The following is a 23,175-nucleotide window of genomic DNA, read 5'->3' on the forward strand; positions in this document are numbered from 1 at the left end:
GATTCACCACTCTCTGTGTGAAGAAGTTTTTCCTAATCTCGGTCCTAAAAGGCTTCCCCTCTATCCTCAAACTGTGACCCCTCGTTCTGGACTTCCCCAACATCGGGAACAATCTTCCTGCATCTAGCCTGTCCAATCCCTTTAGGATCTTATACGTTTCAATCAGATCCCCCCTCAATCTTCTAAATTCCAACGAGAACAAGCCCAGTTCATCCAGTCTTTCTTCATATGAAAGTCCTGCCATCCCAGGAATCAATCTGGTGAACCTTCTTTGTACTCCCTCTATGGCAAAGATGTCTTTCCTCAGATTAGGGGACCAAAACTGCACCCAATACTCCAGGTGTGGTCTCACCAAGGCCTTGTACAACTACAGTAGTACCTCCCTGCTCCTGTACTCGAATCCTCTCGCTATAAATGCCAGCATACCATTCGCCTTTTTCACCGCCTGCTGTACCTGCATGCCCACTTTCAATGACTGGTGTATAATGACACCCAGGTCTCGTTGCACCTCCCCTTTTCCTAATCGGCCACCATTCAGATAATAATCTGTTTTCCTATTTTTGCCACCAAAGTGGATAACTTCACATTTATCCACATTAAATTGCATCTGCCATGAGTTTGCCCACTCACCCAACCTATCCAAGTCACCCTGCATCCTCTTAGCATCTTCCTCACTGCTAACTCTGCCACCCAGCTTCGTGTCATCTGCAAACTTGGAGATGCTGCATTTAATTCCCTCATCCAAGTCATTAATATATATTGTAAACAACTGGGGTCCCAGCACTGAGCCTTGCGGTACCCCACTAGTCACCGCCTGCCATTCTGAAAAGGTCCCGTTTATTCCCACTCTTTGCTTCCTGTCTGCTAACCAATTCTCCACCCACACCAATACCTTACCCCCAATACCATGTGCTTTAAGTTTGCACACTAATCTCCTGTGTGGGACCTTGTCAAAAGCCTTTTGAAAATCCAAATATACCACATCCACTGGTTCTCCCCTATCCACTCTACTAGTTACATCCTCAAAAAATTCTATGAGATTCGTCAGACATGATTTTCCTTTCACAAATCCATGCTGACTTTGTCCGATCATTTCACCGCTTTTCTATATGACTATGCAAACAATAATAAACCAATTCCACTTCCTATTCCAACCAAAGTAGAGTTCAATGCCCACAAAATCACTTAGCCAGAAAGATATTAGGGTACACAAGCCAGTGGGACGAACCCAATAGATGTCCCATGGGTACCACATGTTGAAGGTGAACTTTCACAAAGCGCCAGTGAGTCTCAATATTGAATACTACATTATATGTAGTTTTTATCCTCCATCACAGAAAATATAGCAAAACCATGGTGGTTATCCAGCATTGATTCACAGGGTAGATGCAAAGGATGACCTGGAGGGAACTATAGCAGGAAGAGAGATGTGAGATTCAACAATTATTTCCACAAGAAAAGAAAAATTAAGAATGCAAAAACAAAGGAACACAAGGAAATAGGATCAGGATTAGGCCTCCAGGCCCTTCAAGCCCGATGGTCATCTTGTAATATTGCTCTTGGTTCAAGACCATGGATATGATATACATACTTTGATAATAAATATACTTGGAACTTGAAGACTCCCATACCAGTGATAATGTCTCAGCAGTTACCATGCCTAGCCTTTTCAGAATTTTATATCTTTGAATAAGTTCGCCCCTCTTGAGGGGCAGGTGCCAGCCTCCATTAAGCCTACTCTACACAATGATGGAGCCACTATGACTAGACAATGCCTCCACCTACTTTCTTCAGCCCTGTACTCTGAGTCACGGAAATAGGTTCTTCGGCCCATGATGTCCATGCTGACCATTTGTTTGGTCCCACTTACAAACATTTGGTCTATAGCAGGACTTCCCAACTATTTTTATGCCACGGACCAATACCATTAAGCACGCGGTCCGCAGAGCCCAGGTTGGAAACCCTTGGTCTATGTGTTGGTGATTCCAGTGTTCATCCTGATGCTTTTTGAATGTTGTGAGGGTCTCTATCTTCACCAGTCTCTCAGGCTGTGCATTCCACATTCCAACCACTCTCTGGGTGGAAAAGTTCTTCCTCAGGTCCCCTCTAAATCCTTACCTCTTACCTAAAACCTATCTCTCCAGTTTTACATACCTTTACTGTAGGGAAACGTTTCCTATACTCTACAGTTCCCTCCTCAGCCCTCTCCACTACAAGGAAAACAACCCAACTATCAGCTATCTCCTCATAACTGAAAAGCTTCATCTCTAGGCAACATCATAGTGAATCACTTCTACATCCTCACCAATGCAATCATGTCCTTTCATAAAGTTACTTTCTCCTGTTTGTAATCATGGATGTTTATGGCATTGGAACCCATCTGATAGTTCAAATCTGTGCCAGCACCAAGAGCACTTCTTACAATCTCCTTCTCTGTATCACTGATCAGAGGAAATAGTCTCTCTTTATTCACTTCAACCTCCTATCTGTGGTAACAAAGAAAGTCAAGGATAATGTTTAAATTGAGAAGTAGGACATACTGTACGAGGTGGCAAGTGACCATACATGGGAGGCTAGTGGTAGCGTTACTGTGAAAGACTAAAAACCTCGTAAGAAGCAAGAAATTTGATTTTGAGATAGCACTGGTGTGTAATATTGAAACAAATTGTAAGGGTAAATAGGAAGAACACAGCTGAGGTAAGTATGAGACATCTAGAGAACAAGGCTAGTGAATTAATTAAAAAAATGCAATAGCAGATACGCTATATCAATTTTTTTCCTTCAGTTTTCATTATGAAGAGCACCACAAATATCCCACAGATAACAGATGGACAAATTTCAACTAAATTGGGGGAAGTTACATGCCCTCTTCTCATTACTCCCTACAGGGGGGAGGTACAGGAGCCTGAAGACCTACACTCAACGTTTTAGCAACAGCTTCTTCCCAGACTCGGGGCCCTGGCCTCAGGCCTTGAGTTCTGGACTCCAAACTCCAGGCCTCGCCAATGATGGAGCCTGAGCACTCGGCCTCGAACTGTGGACTTGCCGACTCATGTGGGTCACTGGCCCTCGTGCCTCCTGTCGACACAGAGCTCCAATCCCCAAGTCCGCTGGTAACTCACTAGTTGGTGGGTGGGAGTCACCAGCCCTCGCCCTCGCTGGTCCACTGGCTCAACATCCAACCTTCATCCATGTCCATGTTGCTGGACTTTGAATGCAGAGGGGCTTAGACTATGACATGATCCCTAATTCCCCTCTCTGTCCCCAAAACCATCCCTATGAACCTTAAAAAAACAAGTCTGAAGCAAAACACACAAAATGCTGGAGAAACTCAGCAGGCCAGGCAGCACCTATGGAAATGAAAAAGCAGTCGACATTTTGGACGAGACCTTTCTTCCTGAAAGATAGGCTGTTTATTCATTTCTGTTGATGCTGCCTGACCTACTGAGTTCCTCCAGCATTTTGTGTGTGTTGCTTTGGATTTCCAACATCTGCAGACTTTCTTGTGTTCATAATTTAAGTCTCAGTCACGGCCTCGACAGAGACTTCAGCCCGGCGCCATCTTGAAGTTGTTTCATGACATACATCAGTGACAATAAATCTGATTCTGCTCCATTGGATAAGCTATTAGATAACTTGCAGGGTAAAGGCAGATCAACCTCCTGGACCAGATGACCCACACCTGTGGATTTTAACAGAAGTGGCTGCAGAGATCCATTGGCTGAAAATTTTCAAAACTAGTTAAAATCTGGGAGAGTATCTGATGATTGTGGACAGACAATCTGAATCCCTTATTCAAAAATAGAAGGCAAAGTGCTACAGGCTAGATGGATCTATTGCTGGCAACATTCTAGAATCAATTTTCAAAGAGGAAAATCTAATCCATTAGGAGAGCTGAATTTAATCAAACATAGTCAAGGTTGTTTTATGAAAGGCATATCAGTTTAACAAAATGTGCTCCAATTCTTTGAGGATGTGGCAGAGAGGGTTAGTTGAGAGGATCCTGTAGATGTACTATATTGAGATTAATATGCCACATACGAGGCTGGTGCACAAGAGCCCAAGTATTGGAGGAAGTATTTTAGAATGGATGGCAAACTAGCTGTCACGACAAAAACTGACAGTTGGAAACAATACTTCCTTTTCTAACTGGGAGAATGTAACTGGTGGAGTAGCCCATGGATAGATTCTTGCCCTTATTTGTTTACTGTTGACACTAATGAACTGCAGAAGGGATCAAAGTTCACAGTTCCAAGTTTGTGAATGGTAGGAATAGAGGTGGAAGGGCATATTGTGATGTAAACTTTGTGATTCTGAAACAGGATGGAAATTGAGTGACTGGGTGAAAACTTGGCAAATGGAGTTTAATGTGGGAAGGTGCAAGGTCATGGACTTTGGTCAAACGAATAAAAAGGCAGATTAATATGTAAATGAGACTCCAAATGTAGAGGGATCTGTGTGTTCTCATGCATGAATCCTGTGAAGGTTAGCAGGCAGGTCCAACAAATAGTTAAGAAGTGAGACAGCATGTGGCCTTTATTTCAAAGGGATTGGAGTTATAAAATAGGGAGGATTTGTCACAATGGCACATGGTGTTGGTGAGGCACGGCTGGAAGTGTGCAGTTTTAATTCCCTCATTTAAATAAACTATAGTAGCATTGGAGGCTATCCAAAGAAGATTCGCCAGGCTAATTCCTGGGATTAGTAGGTTGTCATACAAGAGAGACCAGCAGTTTGGGTTTGTATTCCTTGGAGTTTAGAAGAATGAGATGTGATCTTATTCAAAAATATAATCTCCTTTAAGAGGCTTGACAGGATAGATATTTGGATGTTTTCACTAGGGAGAGGTGTGAACTAAGGGTGTATAACTACAAGATAAAAAGCAGGTCATTTAAAATCAAGGTGTATAGAAATTTCTCCTCACAGAGTGTTGAATCTCTGGAATTTTCTGCCCCAGGGGTGATGTAGGCCAGATCGTTTGATATATTTAAGGCAGAGATAGATAAGTATTTGAAAGATGGAAGGATAAGGGAACAAACAGAGAAGAGAGCTTGAAGATCAGCCATGATTGTATTGAATGGTGGGACAGGTTCAAGAGGGCTAGTGACCTACTCCTGCTCATACTTTCTCTTGTGGAAGTAATTGTTATACCTTACATCTCCCTTCATGCTGTTGTTTCCTTCTCGACGTCCTCTGGATCTACCCAGTGAACTGATGCTGGATAACCACAGTGGCTTTTATGTCCTTCCTGTAATCGGGAATACAAAGTACGATTAGCACATAGTACGGTAGGGATAGAAAATCATTCAAAAGATCAAGGAATAAAGTGCTATTGGGAACTGGCACTGAAGAGAAGTTAAGGCTAGCACAGATCAACTATAATCGTGTCGAAAGATAGGGCAGGCTTGAGGGTTGCAATGGCCTGGTCCTACTTTCTTATGTTCTCATGCTTGAGCAGACAGAAGTGATCTTCAGACATAAACCCTCTAAATAGGTGTTTCTGTTGGCCAGAATTTGGAAGAGATATTGAGCACAGTGGCATGCCTGGCTGTGCTGAAGCTAAATTTCTGACTGCTGGAAATGAACTGTCGTATTTTCCACTGCAGAGGCTCAAAAACCTTTTAAAGTGGCATGGAAATTGTTACATCCTCCTAAGAAAATGGGCAGGGCTTCATTTCAATCCCTATTCTAAAATGTGGCACCTCCAACACTGTCACTCTGCAGATTGAACTGAATCAGCTTCTGATTCTGAAGTGAAAGTGTTACCATGAGCCCCAGCTGATTCCATCGCCCTGCTGATAGTAAAATATTGTTTCATCTTTGTTGGTTTTCTTGCAGCAAAAAATGCTCACATGGGTGGATGGCAAGTGTCAGGAAACAGAGATGTGAAATGTCCCACAGTTGAGTAACATGTACACACAGGCTCACAGGTATTGAATGGACATTCAAGGAGAGATACTGGCTGTTGTGAAACTGTAACACAGAATGAATCACTAATTTAAACATTGGACAGAAGCAGAATAAAATGATCCTATTGGTGGCTCAGTCCGTACTTTGTCATTAAACCCTTTGGCTTCAGAAATCCAGCTCTGTTACTTGTTCTTCATAAAGTCCACCAATTTAGATAAAAATAGAACAAATCACTTCAGTCAAATAATGAGTGAAAAACTGCTCAAAATATCCTCTTAATTCCCTCCTAATTTAAATCGGCATCTTTTGGATGACATTTCTTAATTTGGTTGTGTCTTAATGAGGCAAGTAATTAACTGAACCCCTGGTGATAGGAATTTCAAGATATGGTTAATGACTGTTTATGTAATCACTTGGAATCACCTGGTTTGCCAAGGCAACAACACCCCGCTGGAGACAGATTGGTTAGTAGTGGACAAACATCTTCAGATCCCAGCTTTTCCGCCTTCTGCATTTCAGTCGCACCTGCTTGAGTGTCCTAGGTCACAGGAGGAGCTTTGACAGCTGAGAATCGCAGTCCTTGTCCCATTTCTGCCTCCTGTGTGGTACACATTACATTATTAACCCCAGTCAACAGGAAATGGGATCAGCTTCCTCCTCTGCCTATGTACCAAAGATTATCTACTTGGAGAAAGACAATGTTTCACGGAAGGTAATATCTTCATTCTGTAACTTGTTATCCTTTCTTGCCCTCTTTTGAGAGTGATAATTGATACTGAGGCACGGTTCATTTACGTGTGATTTGCACTTGAGATTTGTTGAGGAGTGATTTCATACTGAGGGGTGATTTTATGTTAGGACATGATGCATATTTGTGTGATTTATATCAAGAACTAATTTGCGCTGAGACATGGATCCCTACTTCTGTTAAGACATGATTCACATTGCAAATATTGTGTATAATAATTGGACCGTTTTGTTTAGTGAATCTGCAAATTGTGCATGATGCTATCACACAAATTAAACCCACTTTTTGACAATATGTTGTAAAATTTAATAATAAAAGATAAAGTATAACTTTAAATAAACAGGAACATGTTTACTTGGTTGAGGACGACTACACGGGCAGTCCTGTGAACTTAAGGATGTTTTGTGTATCTTGGATATTTCTGTCTCTGACTGTCTAAGTTCCAGTCCTGGGGTACCCCATGATGCAAGGGCGATCATGTTCTAAGTGCTAGTAACTACATACTCGCAGTTTAAGATCAAAGCAGATGGCCCTCAGCAAGGTAGAAAGAAGCAGATAGTGAGGAATTCTCTGTGTGTGCATGAAAAAATTAGCTTTTAGTTTGGGCAGCTGTGATTTGATTAGTAATGGGCCATGTAGACTTGAGCACTTTGTGGTACAGAAATGCAAAATGTTTCCTTCGATTTTATAAGTCAAGGGATTGACAGCTGTTTCTGCAGTTACTAACATGAATCTTGTGCAGTGTGTTGCTTCTGGTGCAAGGGTAAGCTATGTCCCCAACAGGTGCAAGTGACAGGAATCAGTCAAACGTCTAAAATAAACCAAAAGTGGTCCTGCAGCTGGAATTTCTGTAACGAGGAGGAAGGTTCAGAGCAGGATTTCAGAGTTGGTCATCTCTGGATTGTTCCCAGCATCACATACTGGTTGGTTACGTGGGAGAGAAGCAAATCAGGGAACTGCTACATTGGTGAGCGCTTCAGATTCCTGGAACGTTGGAGGTTGCTCTCGGGTAGATATCGTTCTTGGAAAGTGAACTGCGGCCAGACAGGGTTGAGATTCAGAGAAGAAGTTGTCAGAAGGTAACTAAAAGCCTCATTTGAATGAAGAATATTCCAAATGAGGGAAAATTGCAGAGTAGGCTCAGGTTGATTTGAACTCGTATGCATTGGTACATGGGGATGCAGATACTAGTTCTAACTAGGGGGTTAAGATAAAATGAGAATAACAGAACCATAAAATGTAATGAAGGTATGAGTGGGAATTTGCTTTTAGTAGTGTTAATCACAGACACTTTTACAGATCTTGGAAAGGGCTGATGTGCCTGAAGGCACCAGCGGATTGAATGGAGTTATGGACCTGAGGAAGAGGTGTACTTAACTGAGTGTGTATTATTGATCAAGGGACGAAAATAAAGGGATAAGTCAAGTTATTTGGAAAGTAGAGATAGCCCAGGAAATTATAGACAAGTGGTTGATAAGCTGATGGAGAAGATCCTGAGAGGCAAGATTTATGAACATTTGGAGAGGTATTAGAACATTTGGATTAGGAATAGTCAGCATGGCTTTGTCAAAGGCAGGTCATGCCTTATGAGCCTGATTGAATTTTTTGAGGACATTGAAGGTAGAACAGTAGATGTAGATGTAGTGTATATGGATTTCAGCAAGGCATTTGACAAAGTACCTCATGCAAGGCTTATTGAGAAAGTAAGGAGGCATGGGATCCAAGGGGACATTGCTTTGTGGATCCAGAACTGGCTTGCCCACAGAAGGCAAAGAGTGGTTGTTAGACGGGTCATATTCTGCATGGAGGTCGGTGACCAGTGGTGTGCCTCAGGGATCTGTTTTGGGACCCCTAGTCTTTGTGATTTTTATAAATGACCTGGATGAGATGGGTTAGTAAATTTGGAGGGATGGGTTAGTAAATTTGCTGATGACCCAAAGGTTGGGGGTGTTGTGGGTAGTGTAGAGGGCTGTCAGAAGTTACAGTGGGACATTGACAGGATGCAAAACTGGGCTGAAAAGTGGCAAATGGAGTTCAGCCCAGATAAGTGTGAGGTGATTCATTTAGGTAGGTCAAATATGATGACAGAATATAGTACTAATGGTAAGACTCTTGGCAGTGTGAAAGATCAGAGGGATCTTGGGGTCTGAGTTCATAGGACACTCAAAGCTGCTGCGCAGGTTGACTCTGTGGTTAAGAAAGCATATGGTGCATTGGCCTTCATCAATCGTGGGATGTACAGTTATAGAGACATACGGCAGAAAACAGATCCGCTCTGGCCCTTTGAGTCCATACTGACCATCAGCTACCAATTACGTTAATCCTATTTTAATCCCCACATTCTCATCAAGAACCCCAGATTTATCACCAACCTGCAAGTCTTTGGAAAGTGGGATTTAATTGGAGCCGCCAGAAAGAATGCGCAAATTCTATAGACACAATCGGTGGTCAGGGTCTCTGGTGAGGCAGTGGTTCTACTTGCTGTCCCATTAAATAGGAGTAAGAGTGAACTCAAAGAACTAAGAGAACAGCAGCCGAGAGGGTAGCAAATCGGTTAAGCAACAGAAAGCTAATAGACTGGTGAACATCTGGGGGCGTGTGTATCCCACATCCTCTCACCCCACCAACACCACAACCAAGATCAGTGGCTTGTTTTTATTGATGACTTTGATTTGGGCTATACAGAGTATAATTTCCAGGTTTAAAAGATGATATGAAGCTTATCCATGTAATATCATGGGCTGCACAAGGACATACCCGATCAAAACTTTTCCATGGACAGCTGCCAGACCGTTTGGGCTGATCGGAAGTTCACTGAGAGTGGTAAGCCTAAAAGAGTTGGGTGCTTACTGTTCTGGTTAACAACGGATGGTGCAATCCGGGTCATATTACGATCGAGGAACGTGTTTGTAGACCGGATATTGAACTTTTTACTGTTGGACTTCGGCCATATTCCACTGAGATACAACACTGGGTGGCACGGGAGGTCGTTCCTGCCTGTGGCCATCGAACTTGCAGCTCCTCCCGTGGAGGGTCAGACACCCTGAGCCAATAGACTGGTCCTGGACTTATTTTCCATCTGGCATAGTTTGCATTTGTTGTTTGATTGTTTGTGGTTTCTATATTGCTATATTTATGCTCTATTCTTGGTTGGTGCGGCTGTAATGAAACCCAATTTCCCTTGGGATCAATAAAGTATATCTATCTATCATGTGAAGAATAGTCGCAGAGTTGGGAAGGGCATAGACTGGTGAAGAGTGGCACGACAGATGGAATTCCACACAGAGCAGCTCTATGATTACTTTCAATATTTGCAGCTGATGTGACGTGTGGAAATGAACAGACATGTAGGATTTAGAACCAGTGTTCCCAACCCTCTTTTTTGCCCTGGACCAATACCCTTAAGCAAGGGGTCCGTGAACCCCAGGATATGAACCCCTGATTTAGACACTGCCAAAGTGGACAGGGGTATGGCTGATAATATTCATTGCAGGAAAGTGTGATCTGTTGCATGTTCAAAGTTAAGTAAATTTATTATCAAAGTACATGTATATCACCATATACAACCCTGAGATTCATTTTCTTGCAGCACACTCAATAAATCCATAATAGAAAAAAAAGCATAATAGAGTCAATGAAAGACCCCACCAATGTGGGCATTCAACTAGTGGGCAAAAGGCAACAAACTATGCAAATACAAAAAGAAAGATATAATAAATAAATAAGCAATAAATATCGAGAACATGAGATGAAGAGTCCTTGAAAGTGAGTCCATAGGTTGTGGGAAAATGTCAATGACGGGGCAAGTGAAGTTATCCCCTTGGTTCAAAAGCCTGATGGTTGAGGGGTAGTAACTGTTCCTGAACCTGGTGGTGTGAGTCCGGAGGCTCTATTTTGGAAGGGAGGTAATGGAAACTAAATGGAACAATTTCTAAGGGGTTCGGAGAGATGTGAGCTTTATCCAGATAACCAAAGGACAGCACAGTGGGGTAGCTAGTAGAGCCACCTCCTCTCAGTGTCAGTAACACATGTTCAATCCTGACCTCTGGTACTCCCTGCGTGTGGGTTGTTTGTTCTCTGTGTGGCCACGTGGGTTTTCCCTAGGTACTCTGGTTTCCTCCCACAACCTAAAGACATATGGGCTGGAACATAAATTAGGCAAAATACTGTAAATTGCTTCTGGAGTACATGTGAGTGCTAGATATTGGGTGGATTTGAGGGAAAAAATGGAGAGAATAAAATGCAAATAATGCTTGATGGTCTGTGGAAACTCAATGGGCAGAAGGGCCTATTTCCGTGATTTCTGAAAGCATAAGGAATCTGAGTATAAAAGCAAGAAGCATCTGCTAAACCTTTACAAGCCTCAGCTAGTTATGTTCATTCCCTGCCTATATAATTTAGGAAGTATGTTCCAGTGGATTCAGAGGAAGTTTATTGGAATGGCACCTGAGAAAAGGAACTCTAGCATTGGGGGGGGGGGCAGGGGGAGAACACAGAAACTGGAATTTTCTCCATGAAGTAGAGATATATGAGCAGAAGTTCCATAGATGTGTTTAAAAGTATATGAAGAATTCAATAAATAGGGGCTAGTAGGAGGGTCTATGAAGAGAAGACACAAACTTCAGACACTTGCCTCAAGAACCAATATGGCAGATGAAGAGATTTTTTAAACAGTAAATTTGGACTCGCCAAAAATGGGGTGTAAGAAAATTGGGTAGATACAAAACTCTTCAAAATAAAAATTTACAGGGCCCCATGAATACTTATTCTGTTGGTCTTCCAGAATTAGAATGATGAAATATTTGGTTTCTTTTTGGGCTGTATGATTCCATGATTTATTCTGAGACATGATTCATATTGACATATAAGTCAACTAGAGGCAGGATTCCATAAAAAGAGGATATACTTCATTGCAAACTGCAGACAGGCAAAACTTGTAACATCCCTAAGCTTGCAGCAGAATATAATTGAGAATGGTCCCCACCTTCATCCAATGTCATTTCTGGAATGCTATCAAACAGCAGCTAAAAGAAAGATGCAAGGAGACATAGAACTAATTGTAGCATTACTTCTTTTGCCAATGTTTTGGTTGGCAAGGCCAAAGAATCAAACAGGGTCTCCTAAACCTGGGCTAAAAGCAATGGTTTAACTCATAACCATCAGGAGACACTCAGTGTAAGACTGGCTCAGTATCAATTTAGTCAAAAAACTTGAGATCTGTAATTAACTAATTTCCGGTAAATGAAAATTGAAAATACGCAAATGCTGGAAACCTGACACGGAAGCAAAAAAGAAATTACTGGGAACACTCAACAGGTCAGATAGCATCCGTGGAAGTAGAATCCTCTGAAGGGTCTTCAACCTGAAACGTTAACTCTTTCTCTTTCCACAGGTGCTGCCCTGACCTGTTGAGCGCTTCATTTTCTGTTTTTGTATTAAATTCTACATTAGAATATGGAAAGGGATGTACAGAACATTTAGGGTAAGACTTAGTTAGGAGACTTAATGGTGACGACCACGGAATCTTGATTGATCTTTTCATTTTATTCATATCTTTAATAGGCTTTAAAAGGTTTATGCTTGACCATGTATCGATTTCTTTAAAGAATTAATATAAATATTTAATAAGATGATGCATAATATCATATTGAAGGCCAGACGTGGAGTCAGTGGGCACCAGCAACTCATTAAAAGGTACAAAATTGGGATTAGAGACAGCAATGAAAGAAACTAGCTTTCCACAAGAATCTGCGATGGGAACACGGTTCACGTAGCTATGTTAAACACAAGAGTTTGAAATTGAAATCAATATCAAAATCAGATGACATCAAACTGAGAACCAGCAACAATGCCGAGGAGCACTGGCAAAATACAAATGATATATGAAAGCTTTCAGATTGGGTATGTAAATATGAGGTACATTTTGTACAAGGAATAGCTACACACTGGGAAAATGAGAATCTTCATGAGTTGGGGGGGGGAGTGTCAAAGGAATTCTGGGATATAGGTTCATTAGTCATTAAAGCAAATTAATGAGCTTTAAAATCTGCAAGCAAATCACTAAGATACAAATCAGAGAAGATTTTTACCTGGTATGCAGCATTGATTGGCCTATGCTTACCTGCACTCAGTTCTTGTCTGCATGTTATAAAATTAATATATTTGCAAAATGGAATTCTCTGGACCCTGAACGAGACTGAGTGGTAGGTCTTTAAAATAATCTGAGGGAGTTTAATAGGGTAGGCATTGGGAAAAGGTGCACCCTCTTGTAGGGAACTCAAAGTAAAAGTCATGACGATAAAGTGGCCACATATGCAAGTAGCAGTCAGGGGAATCTTACTATCTCAGTGTTCAGAATGTGAAGTTTGCCAATGTGGGAAAATAAAAAGATATTCTCTAAATATATACTATTTAAAGTGCAGCAGGGTGGAGGGAGGTCCATGTGAAGCTTTAGTACCGGGATGAATGATTAGTTTCTGTGCTGTCATTAATGCTATAGAAGGAGTTAAAAATTTTAGCCACAAAGAATTCAGTGATCCCCAATGGAAGGGTCAAAGGTGAGCCATCTAATAATGAGGGAAGAGCTGCGCTCAGTCTCTGTGTCTCTATATAGCTCTCTCTTAGTCATGCTCACATTTATTGTGTGTTTCGGCTACAGCAGTTTAACATCTTGCTTTGTTGAGGAGTCTACTTGCGAATCACAAGCACAAGGTGCAGATGGCTGTATTTTTGCTTTAATTTACCCATTTCTTGGAGATCTGGGTATTGCTGGCAAGAACAACATATTTTGCCCTTGAAGGTGGTAGTGAGCTGGCATCTTGAACATTGCCATCCTTCTGGTGATCCTTTGGTTCTGTGGATGTAAGTGTCCATGGTGTAGATCTTGTGGCTATAAAATACCAGTGATATAATTGCAAGTCAGGAAACCTGCAGGTAGACTTGTTCCAATTGCACATGCAATTCCTGCCCTTCCTAATGATAAAGGCCGTGAGTTTGTGAGGTGCCGTTGAACTAACCTAAGTGAGTGAATGTCGTGTGGCATTTTGAAGATGGCACACACTGCAGCTGCCGTGCATTGTTGGAAGGGGCAATTACTCAGGGTCGTTCATGCTGGGCCTATCTTGAGAAATGCTTGATTCTCAATGCTCCGACCACCACGCCCATCAGTGCTTGGTACAGTCCGCCCAAGGTGCTGATGGAGGCTGGTACAACAGGGACGTTAAAGTGACACTTGGATATGATGTAAGAGAAATGGCAGGTTATGGCTGTGTGGGAGGGACAGGTTACTTTGTGAGTGGAGTAGGTTTATATAGCTCAGCACAGCAACACAGGCAGTAGGCCCACACTGTGCTGTAAAGGTCCATGTTCAGTTGTGCCAAGATTCCTGAGTGTTTGGAGCTGCTCTCATCCAGCCAAATAGAGGGTGTTCCACCACACACGTGACCTTAAACTTGTAGTTGTTGGAAAGACTTTGGGGCGTCTCCAATGCCTGGCCCGATCCCATACCCATGGTACTTGTGGTTGGCTCAGTGAAGATTCTGGTCGATGTGATTCCAGGGAGCTATCTCAATAACTGCATCTACTTTGTGCACCATCTGATGAAGCCAATGGCTTGGCTATTAACTGACTAGGTCAGTTTTTATTTAGGAGGTTTGCTCCTACAGTGAAGATTAATGTTTGCTTTACTGACTAATATTAAATGGAATTAACTGAAACAGAGTGTCAGGGTTAATCATCAGTGTATAGAGTTAGCCAATTGCAATCATCTGTTGTGGAGTTTCTGCAACTATCCTCATTTGCTGAGTTTAGAGTGTTGGGAAATCACTGGAAGCCAAGTCAGACATGCAAGCTTTCCCACATAAAGAGCAATATGGCACAAAAGCAGGCCATTTGGCCCGTGAAGTTCATGCTGACCATGATACAAAATTAAATTAACCCCATCTGCCTGCACAAGGTCTGTAATACCTCCATTCCCTGTATGTTCATGTGTTTGTCTAAATGCCACTAAAATGCCTGCGTCCGCCACCAAACTGGGCAGCACATTCCAGGCACTTACCACTCTGTATAAAATAGCTACATCCGCACATTTACTTTCACCCTCTCACCTTAAATACATGTCTTTAACATTAATATGCTGAGAAACAGATTCTGACCATCCACCCTCTCAATCACATTCCAATTTTATAAACTATCAGGTATCATTTCAGATAAGACAATTCAAGTTTGCCCAACCTCCCTTTATAGCTAGTCATCTCTAATCTATGCAGCATCCTGTTAAACCTCTTCTGCGCCCTTTCCAAAGCCTCCACATCCTTCCTGTAATGGAGTGACCAAAAATTCACACGATATTCCAAATGCGCCCTAAGCAAAGTTTTGTACAACTACAACATGACTTCTTGAATCTTGTACTTGTAAGGGGGTTTCGTCTCTTATGTTACTGTGTAGGCTAATTAAAATGGCTTCTTTGTTATGTTATACTTGGGAATGCTTCTTTGTTATGTTAAACGCTGAGAAAATCCTTCCCGCTAGCTGTTTGTTGAATCACGTTACTGATAAGATGTTATGAACCAATTGGGATAGTTGTTATGTTTTTGATGTATTTGAAGATACTGTATGCGTGGGGTTTTGGGGCAGAAGGCAGGAGAGAGAGACAGAGAATGGACCAGGTGCTGTGAGTCTGCTAACGGGGTCAAACCCCGAGCGGGGCGTTTGGCGAGGAGACAGACTCGTGTGGAGCATCTGGTTGACCACCGTTGTTGGTCGAGGCAGTCCGAGGGGTCGCAGGGTGAAGAAGAAGGGTCCTGAGCTCCAACTGTGCACGAGGAGATTGAACTTTGATAAGTGTGGCGCCTTTTATTTTCCTTTTATATTTTATTATCTATTAATTATATAGTTCCAGTAATATCTATAAACTGTAAATCATTTAATCGTATCTGGTGTATTGTCTGTTATTTGGGCGGGGTGGGGTACATCACACAGCATCCACACAAACGAATTACCCAGGTTGGCGGAGCCGAGGGACCCTGAGGGTGGCCAGCGGGGGCTACATATTCAATGCCCCGACCGATGAAGGCATACTACACTGTCTACTTGTGTAGTTGCTCTCAGAAAGCTGTGAACATGGATATCAAGACCCCTTTTACTGCTTGGTTCCACAGATAACCACAAGTAGAAAGGAATATAGTTACTCTTTGCCTCCAGGTACTAGAAAGTTAAATTATGGAGTGAGTAGGAATGATATGATCTTAGATTTGCTTCCCTCTAGCAACATAAAGAACTTGGAGCAGGAGTAGGCCATCTGGCCTGTTGAGCCTACTCCACCATTCAATAAGATCTTGGCTGATCTGGCCGTGCACTCAGCTCCACCTCCCTGTCTTTTCCCATAACCCTTAATTCCTGAGGAATAATCTGATGCAGTTCTTTAAAATACTTGCAGGGTTTTCTAATTTATCTGCAGAGATCTGTTCCTCTGCTGTGTAATTCGAGATCTTTCTGCTTAACAAGATAAAATCCCATGGCATTACAGGAAAGATACTGGCATGGATAATGGAATGGCTGACAGGCAGGAGGCAGTGAGTGGGAATAAAGGGGGCCTTTTCTGCTTGGCTGTCAGTGATTGGTGGTGTTTCTCAGGGGTCAGTATTGGGACCGCTACTTTTCACATTGTTTGTCAGTGATTTAGATGGTTAAATTGATGGTTTTGTAACAAAGTTTGCGGATGATGGGTGGAGGGGTACGTAGTGCTGGGGAAGCAATGCGATTACAGCGGGACTTAGACAAATTGGAAGAATGGGCAAAAAGTGGCAGATGGAATACAGTGGCATATGGGAAATGTCTGATAATGCACTTTGGTAAAAGGAACAATAGTGCAGACTATTATCTAAATGAGGAGAAAATTCAAACATCAGAGGTGCAAAGGGACTTGGGAGTCCCTGTGCAAGACTCCCTGAAGGTTTATTCACAGGTTGAGTCTTTGGTAAAGAAGGCAAGTACAATGTTGGCATTTATTTCAAGGGGAATAGAATATAAAAACAAGGAGATAACGCTGAAGCTTTATAAGACACTGGTCAGATCTCACTTGGAGTATTGTCAACAATTTTTGGGCACCTTATCTCAGAAGGGATGTGCAGTCATTGGAGAGAGTCCAGAGGAGGTTCACAAGGATGATTCCGGGAATGAAGAGGTTAACATGTGAGGAGTGTTTGGCAGCTTTGGGCCTGTACTCACTGGAATTTAGAAGAGTGCGCGGGGGACCTCATTGAAACCTACTGAATGTGAAAAGGACTAGATAGGGTGGATGTGGAGAGGATTTTTCGTCTGGTGGGGGTGTCCAGAACCAGAGGGCACAGCCTCAAAATTGAGGGGTGACCTTTTAGAACAGAAGTAAGGAGGATTTTTTTTTTAGCCAAAGAGGAGTGAATCTGTGGAATGCTCTGCCACAGATTGCGGTGAAGGCCATGTCCGTGGGTATATTCAAAATGGAAGTTGATAGATTCCTGGTTGGTCAGGGCATCAAGGGATTATGGTGACAGGACAGGTGTATGGGGTTGAATGGGATCCGGGATCAGCAATGATGAAATGGGAGGAGTGGACTCGATGGGCTGAATGGCCTAATTCTGCTCCTATGTCTAATGGTCTAAGAAAAAGTAAAATAAAATTAAAGCCAAGGCATGCAGGGGTTGAGTCTGGAAATCTCTCCTCCTAAACATTGTGTATGGTTGGGCATTCGGAGCTTTGGAAGCCTAGGTTATTGGTAGGCAAGATTATTGGGAATATGAACTAAATTAAGCAAATTTTACTGAAGTATGGAACAATCATGATCTATTTAAATAGTAAACAGATTCCAGTGGGTGAGCTATTTTTAATTATCCTATTCCAAGACACATAAAGCACCTAATCTTCCATAGATGCTGAAATTGCCAACTCAGCACGAACCAGTTCTCTTTTTCCATGTGATATCACACCGGATGTGGTATTTACCTTTGAACGACATTGCCCATGTTTTGTTTGAAAACTTACTTCATCCAGGACTGGGATGGAGCTGATATTTTTCATCCTTGTGTGCCCCTTGGTATCATTACTCAAAACCACAACTTCTTATGCAACATTGATGATATTCACATCTACTGTATCATGATCATTCTTTCAAATTTCCATTACCTATAAATTGTCTGCATCCTCATCCAGCATCCAATATCAGATGAAGAAAAATTTCATCCACCTAAACTACTTTAAGTTCAAGTTTATTGTCATTTAACCATGCACAAGTATGTCACCAAATGAAGCAACGTCCTCCAGACCAAGGTGCACAACACACAGACAACACAAATATTACCACAAACAAATAAGCCAATTTTAAGGTGCATTTACGATACAGGTCAAAAAGTAAACAGTATAACTCTACTGACGCTTCGTATGTGATGAGATCTGGGTGGTGGCAGGGAGTTCAGTAGTCTTACTGCCCTGGGGGAAGAAGCTGGTTCCCATCCGAACGGCCCTTGTCCTAATGCTACGGTACTCTTACCTGATGGTAGCAGGTCAAAGAGATCGTTGGAGGGATCATTGACAATGCGTATGCAGCGGTCCTGATAAATGTCTCTGGTGGGTGGAAGAGAGATTCCAATGATCCCCTCAGCTGTCCTCACAATTCCTGTACCAGACGGTGATGGAGCTGGTTAGGACACTCCTGATGGTGCTCCTGTGAAAATTGTTTAGAATGGGGGAGAGGGAGCCTCGCTCACTCAGTCTCTTCGGGAAGTGGAGACACTGCTGTGATTTCTTGGCAAAAGAGGTGGTGTCGAGGGACCAATTGAGATAGTTTGTTATGAGCACTTCCAGGAATGTGGTGCTCCTAGCTCTCTCCACAGAGGAACCATGTATGGGCAGTGAGGAGTGGGTCAGTCCGCATCTTCCTAAAGTCTACAATCACCTCTTTAGTCTTGTCATGTTGTGCTTGCACCATTCCACCTGCCACTCTGTCTCCAAACAGTATGCCACCTTGTCATCAACGAACAAACTTGATGATTCAGTTTGAACTGGATCTAGCAGTACAGTCATGAGTCAGCAGTGTGAACAGCAGCGGGCCAAGCACGTGCCCCTGGGGGTTTGCCAGTGCTCAGCATGGTGGAGCTAGAGATGCTGCTGCCAACATGGACTGACTGTGCTCTTCCTGTCAAGAAGTCCAAGATCCAATTACAGAGAGCGGACAGTTTACCCACCAGCTTCTGAGGGATGATTGTATTAAGCACCAAGCTGAAGTCAATGAACAGCATCCTGGCATATGAGGCACAATTTTCCAGGTGACACAGGATGAAGTAGAGTGCAGAGGCTATGGCATCAGCAGTGGACTAATCTGAGCGAAAAGCTCAAATGTTGCTTTGTTCTTTACAAAGCAACTCCATTTGGCACTGTTTGAAACTGAACTAAATTGATATTGTCATTGGCTTGCTTTTCAGATCACAACCTATTATCATTAAAGCTGTCCATTTACCCTTCCATTACAGTGCTTAACTCTGCAGCACCTCAGATCATCAGCTGCTGAAGACCTCCTCATCATGCTTTTGTTATCTTTTGACTTGATTATTCCAAAACTCTGGAAAGTTTGCTGACTGTTTCCCAATTCACAACAATCTCCATTTACCCAATGTGTATTAGCCTACATTGGCTCCTGACTAAGTATCATTTTTATAACCCTCTTACTTTCAAATCCATGGCCACTCCTTTCTATTGCTTTGATGTCCTCAGGCCCTGTAACCTCTTATTACATCTGCCCTGTTCCAATCTTGGCTTCCTGCTTATCACTGAATGCAATCTCTCAAACGTTGTCTTCACTTGCTAAGACGTCAGCCTCTGGAATTCCCTCACAAAGCTATACAGCTCACGGTCTCGGTCGCCTCTCCTAATATTTCCATATATGGTATCAAATTTTGTATGGTATCACTTTTGTGATATACCTTGGAATGTTTTGTTATATCAATGGTATTTTATAAGTACAATGATGATGAGGTGCATAATACTTTTTATGTCCTGTGCTCTCTCATTTATTCTGTGACACTAACCCCACTATAATTCTACCCCTTGTTTGCAGGTGATGTTCAGCAGACACTGCAGGCCCAGTGACATCAAGGAGCTGCTGTGCACAACTGTTGGGTACACCAGGTTAGGAAAGAAGAAATCAACTATATTCTTTATTTGGGGAAGCAACGTTTGCTTTACTATTTATTAATTCATTTAAATGACATTCTATTGTAATGAAATCATTATGATTTAATTCTAAACAGGAGTCATTAATTAAATGGATAAAAATTTAATCTTCGTAACTAAAATTTCTCAGTGAAAATTTAGCATTATCATGTTCCACATTTATAAGATGCAGCGATACGCTTTAGGTTTTGAGTTAACTGGGATCCTGTATATAGAGGGAAATTAATTTTCTTTTTTGCAAAAGCTTTCCCAACCTGTGGATATCCCCAATTGTCTTGTGCCGATAGAGTTTTCATGTGGCCACGGGAACCCCTCCAGAGGCTTGGGTTTCCTCTTGTATCCCAAAAGTGCCCTGGATGTTACATTAATTGTCTGCTCTAAATTGCTCCTGGTGAGTGGGAGCACCCAAAAGGTGTCGGAGGGAATGTAGGAAAACAAAATGGGTCAGAGTAAGATGGTTGTAAACATGGGTGCTTCATGGTTGGCATGGACTCGATGGGCTGAAGGTCCTGTTTCTATGAGGCATCTATCTATGACTTTATGAAATAGTCTTGAAGTGTAGCTACCATTATAGAATTTTACGTGCCAGGTGCCTGTATCACCGACTAAAGCAAGATTTTATTTGCCTGTGTGGTCAGGGTGGGATGGAGACAGTAATGGCCAGGCCTATCCAATGGTCATTAAGCACGGAGAGGGTGCTTCATGAAAATTTTCATGTTTAACACATCCTTTGAAAAGTGACCAAGTTTAAATTCCTGCACACAATTCTATATATTGAAAATCAAGAGTTTTTTCCTTAATATATGTGAAGTCTGTTGAAGTTCAGTGATCCAATTGAATGTGTGAAATCAAAGCAAGAGGTTGACCAGTCTTTACGTGATCTGTTCATGAAGGCCTTGTCTGTCTTTATTCCGTCTTCAGGGACACCTTGATAATGCTCATGGATCAAGATGATGCTATTATATCCATTGACCCAACTATGCCATCGAACACACCAAGGTATGATTTGCTTGGGTATGAACAGTTTAACACAGAGTGATATTGAAGCGGAGGAGTATCTCATGGTAAAACTAGTACACAGCAATTAATACTAGTACATTGATGGTCACTTGAGTACAAAGAAACTCAACTACTGAGTTAATCTGAAACCTTGCTCATTAATAGCAATTCCATATATGTCCAAAAGTATGCAGCATGATCTTCAGTGAAAGAAGATATAGTACAAGGATCTATGCATCTTCATGCAATCTCATTTCCTTGAAGTAAGTGATGCCTTTATGTTGGAATAGTATCAAATACTTCAGAAACATGGTAATTACAAAAATGTACCAAATGTATTCTAAATGTGAAAGCATTTTATTAAAAATACTGTCTTTATATCAGCACTTACAACTGTACAGGAAAGAAAATTCTAGAAACACTCTGCAGGTCTGGCAGGATCAGTGAAGAGTGAAACATTGGTTTCAAATTAATGCTTTTTTGTCAGATCTGTGTTAACTGTTTCCCCAAAATACAGCGTGACCTGATGATTATTTCCAGCATGGACTGTTTTTATTTCTAGCATCTGCATATATATTTTTTTGCTCTGAGCAACAGTCAGCTGTGTTGAGGGAATTGTGGGGGTTGTAAGAATTTTTAACATTTCAGCTTGAAACCCTGCTTAACTTTTCTTGAACATTTGTGGAGCAGAAAGTAAGAAGCCCAAGTAACTACAGCTAAGCCAATCTAATAGATTTTATGGTGCCAAAATGGAGAAGAATCTTTTGCTGAAGAGTTTTTTTTGAGAGTGCTTTTAGAGAGCATATTCTGTACTTATAATAATTATAGTAAATAGCTCAGTTCTTGCTATAGATCTTTGTGCAATATTCTGACCACTTCCAATTTAACTCCTCCTCTTCACTACTGCCTAACAAGGTCAATAATTTGCCATCAATTCCAGAGTGAATTCTCTCATGAAACTTGGATTGCTATACATGACATTAATAGATATTTCCCTGTCTACTACTTTAATTACTTTGTTTGAGCTCAATTTGTTCTGTTAAATATGATGAAACCTTTAGATATTCATGTTGACTTTCCATAATCAGCAGATTTCTTTAAGTGCTTGGTCATTCGTTTTTAATTAAACTTTCTAATAACCTTCTCACAGCAGGTGTCTATAATTCCCCCCTTCTCTATTTATCTACCTCTCTTCTTCCAACACTTTCCTTAAGATACTGCATTTGCCATTTTATATTCTAATAAAAAGGAATAGTCCTTGTGTCAGGAGCTTTAAAAGATTATGGCTAACTCATTTGCAATTTCCCTACCAAGTCCTTCTAAAGCCCTTGTGTATTTGTCGGTCTTTATTGCTAATACTTTTTTACTAATATTGTTTGCTTATTTAGGTTAACTGTTTAGTGAGGTCCAGCTCTTGATTCAGGCATGTCAGGTACATTATCCTTTCTCTTCACAATGAAGACCTTTTATATAAAAAAAAACACATCTTTTTTCAAATGATCTATATTTGACTGTCTTCAAATATTGTTTTTTAAAAAAATCCTATTCTATTAATTTTGATTAGCTCTTGCAAATTTTTGAGACAATAAATGAGTAGATGATTGATAAATCAGAAGTAGCCAGGGACAAAGTTGAATTGAATTAATGATCAGAAATGTACTCAATTTGAGTTATTAGATTTTGGCATCCCTTTCCTTTCCTGAAGGGTCTGATGTGCTGAAGCATGGTCCTTAAATGCCACCCTCTATTGGATACATCTGCTTGCGCTCTGCACAGCAGGCTATTCAATCAGAAGGGCAAATGCTGCAGGGCAGAGTTGTTGTCCTGCTTGATATTTGTGCTTGTTCTTGCTAGTAGCAGGCTCCTGGCAATACTTTATCACAATGTCCAGGGTAGCAGATATTAAATGTTTGAATAAATTAGAGCTCAACATTCAGATCAGCACATTGCAAAGGTTTTTAAATAAGCAGCCTAGAGTATATTTATTAGATAGCTTTAATATGGATCTTGTGCAGAATGAAGCGCAGTACAAGGTGGTTCTATTAAGGTTAGAAGAAAGGATTATCCCTGACAGAGTTGTGCTTTACGTCATGTACGTTGATTTTTTTTCTTCATAGAAAATGTGAGTGTTTTATATTCTGGACTTCATCGTAGTGGCTCTAATTTTCTGACAATTTATAATAGTTGAAGAGATTTGCTTGTTATGGTCAGCTATTGGCTTACCGCAGCGCTGTTTGAAGAAGGTGTGCACTGGTACTTTGCGTATCCCTCAGCAAGTGTTCCCAGGAATAAAAGCACTGATATAATCAGCATTT

At 41.5% G+C, this 23,175-nt stretch overlaps 1 protein-coding gene across 1 annotated transcript in view; it reads left to right on the forward strand.

The window, feature by feature from the left end:
• Nucleotides 1-6,464: 6,464 nt before the first annotated feature.
• Nucleotides 6,465-23,175, forward strand: part of pde9ab (phosphodiesterase 9ab) — a 107,079-nt gene continuing 90,368 nt past the window's right edge. The window contains exons 1-3 of the mRNA XM_063038516.1: nucleotides 6,465-6,622; nucleotides 19,746-19,816; nucleotides 20,783-20,860. Of these exons, the coding sequence (XP_062894586.1) occupies nucleotides 6,551-6,622; nucleotides 19,746-19,816; nucleotides 20,783-20,860 (221 nt within the window). The 5' untranslated portion in view covers nucleotides 6,465-6,550. The remainder of the gene's footprint in view (nucleotides 6,623-19,745; nucleotides 19,817-20,782; nucleotides 20,861-23,175) is intronic.

This window comes from Mobula hypostoma, chromosome X2 (assembly GCF_963921235.1).
Source record: "Mobula hypostoma chromosome X2, sMobHyp1.1, whole genome shotgun sequence".
NCBI lineage: Eukaryota > Metazoa > Chordata > Chondrichthyes > Myliobatiformes > Myliobatidae > Mobula > Mobula hypostoma.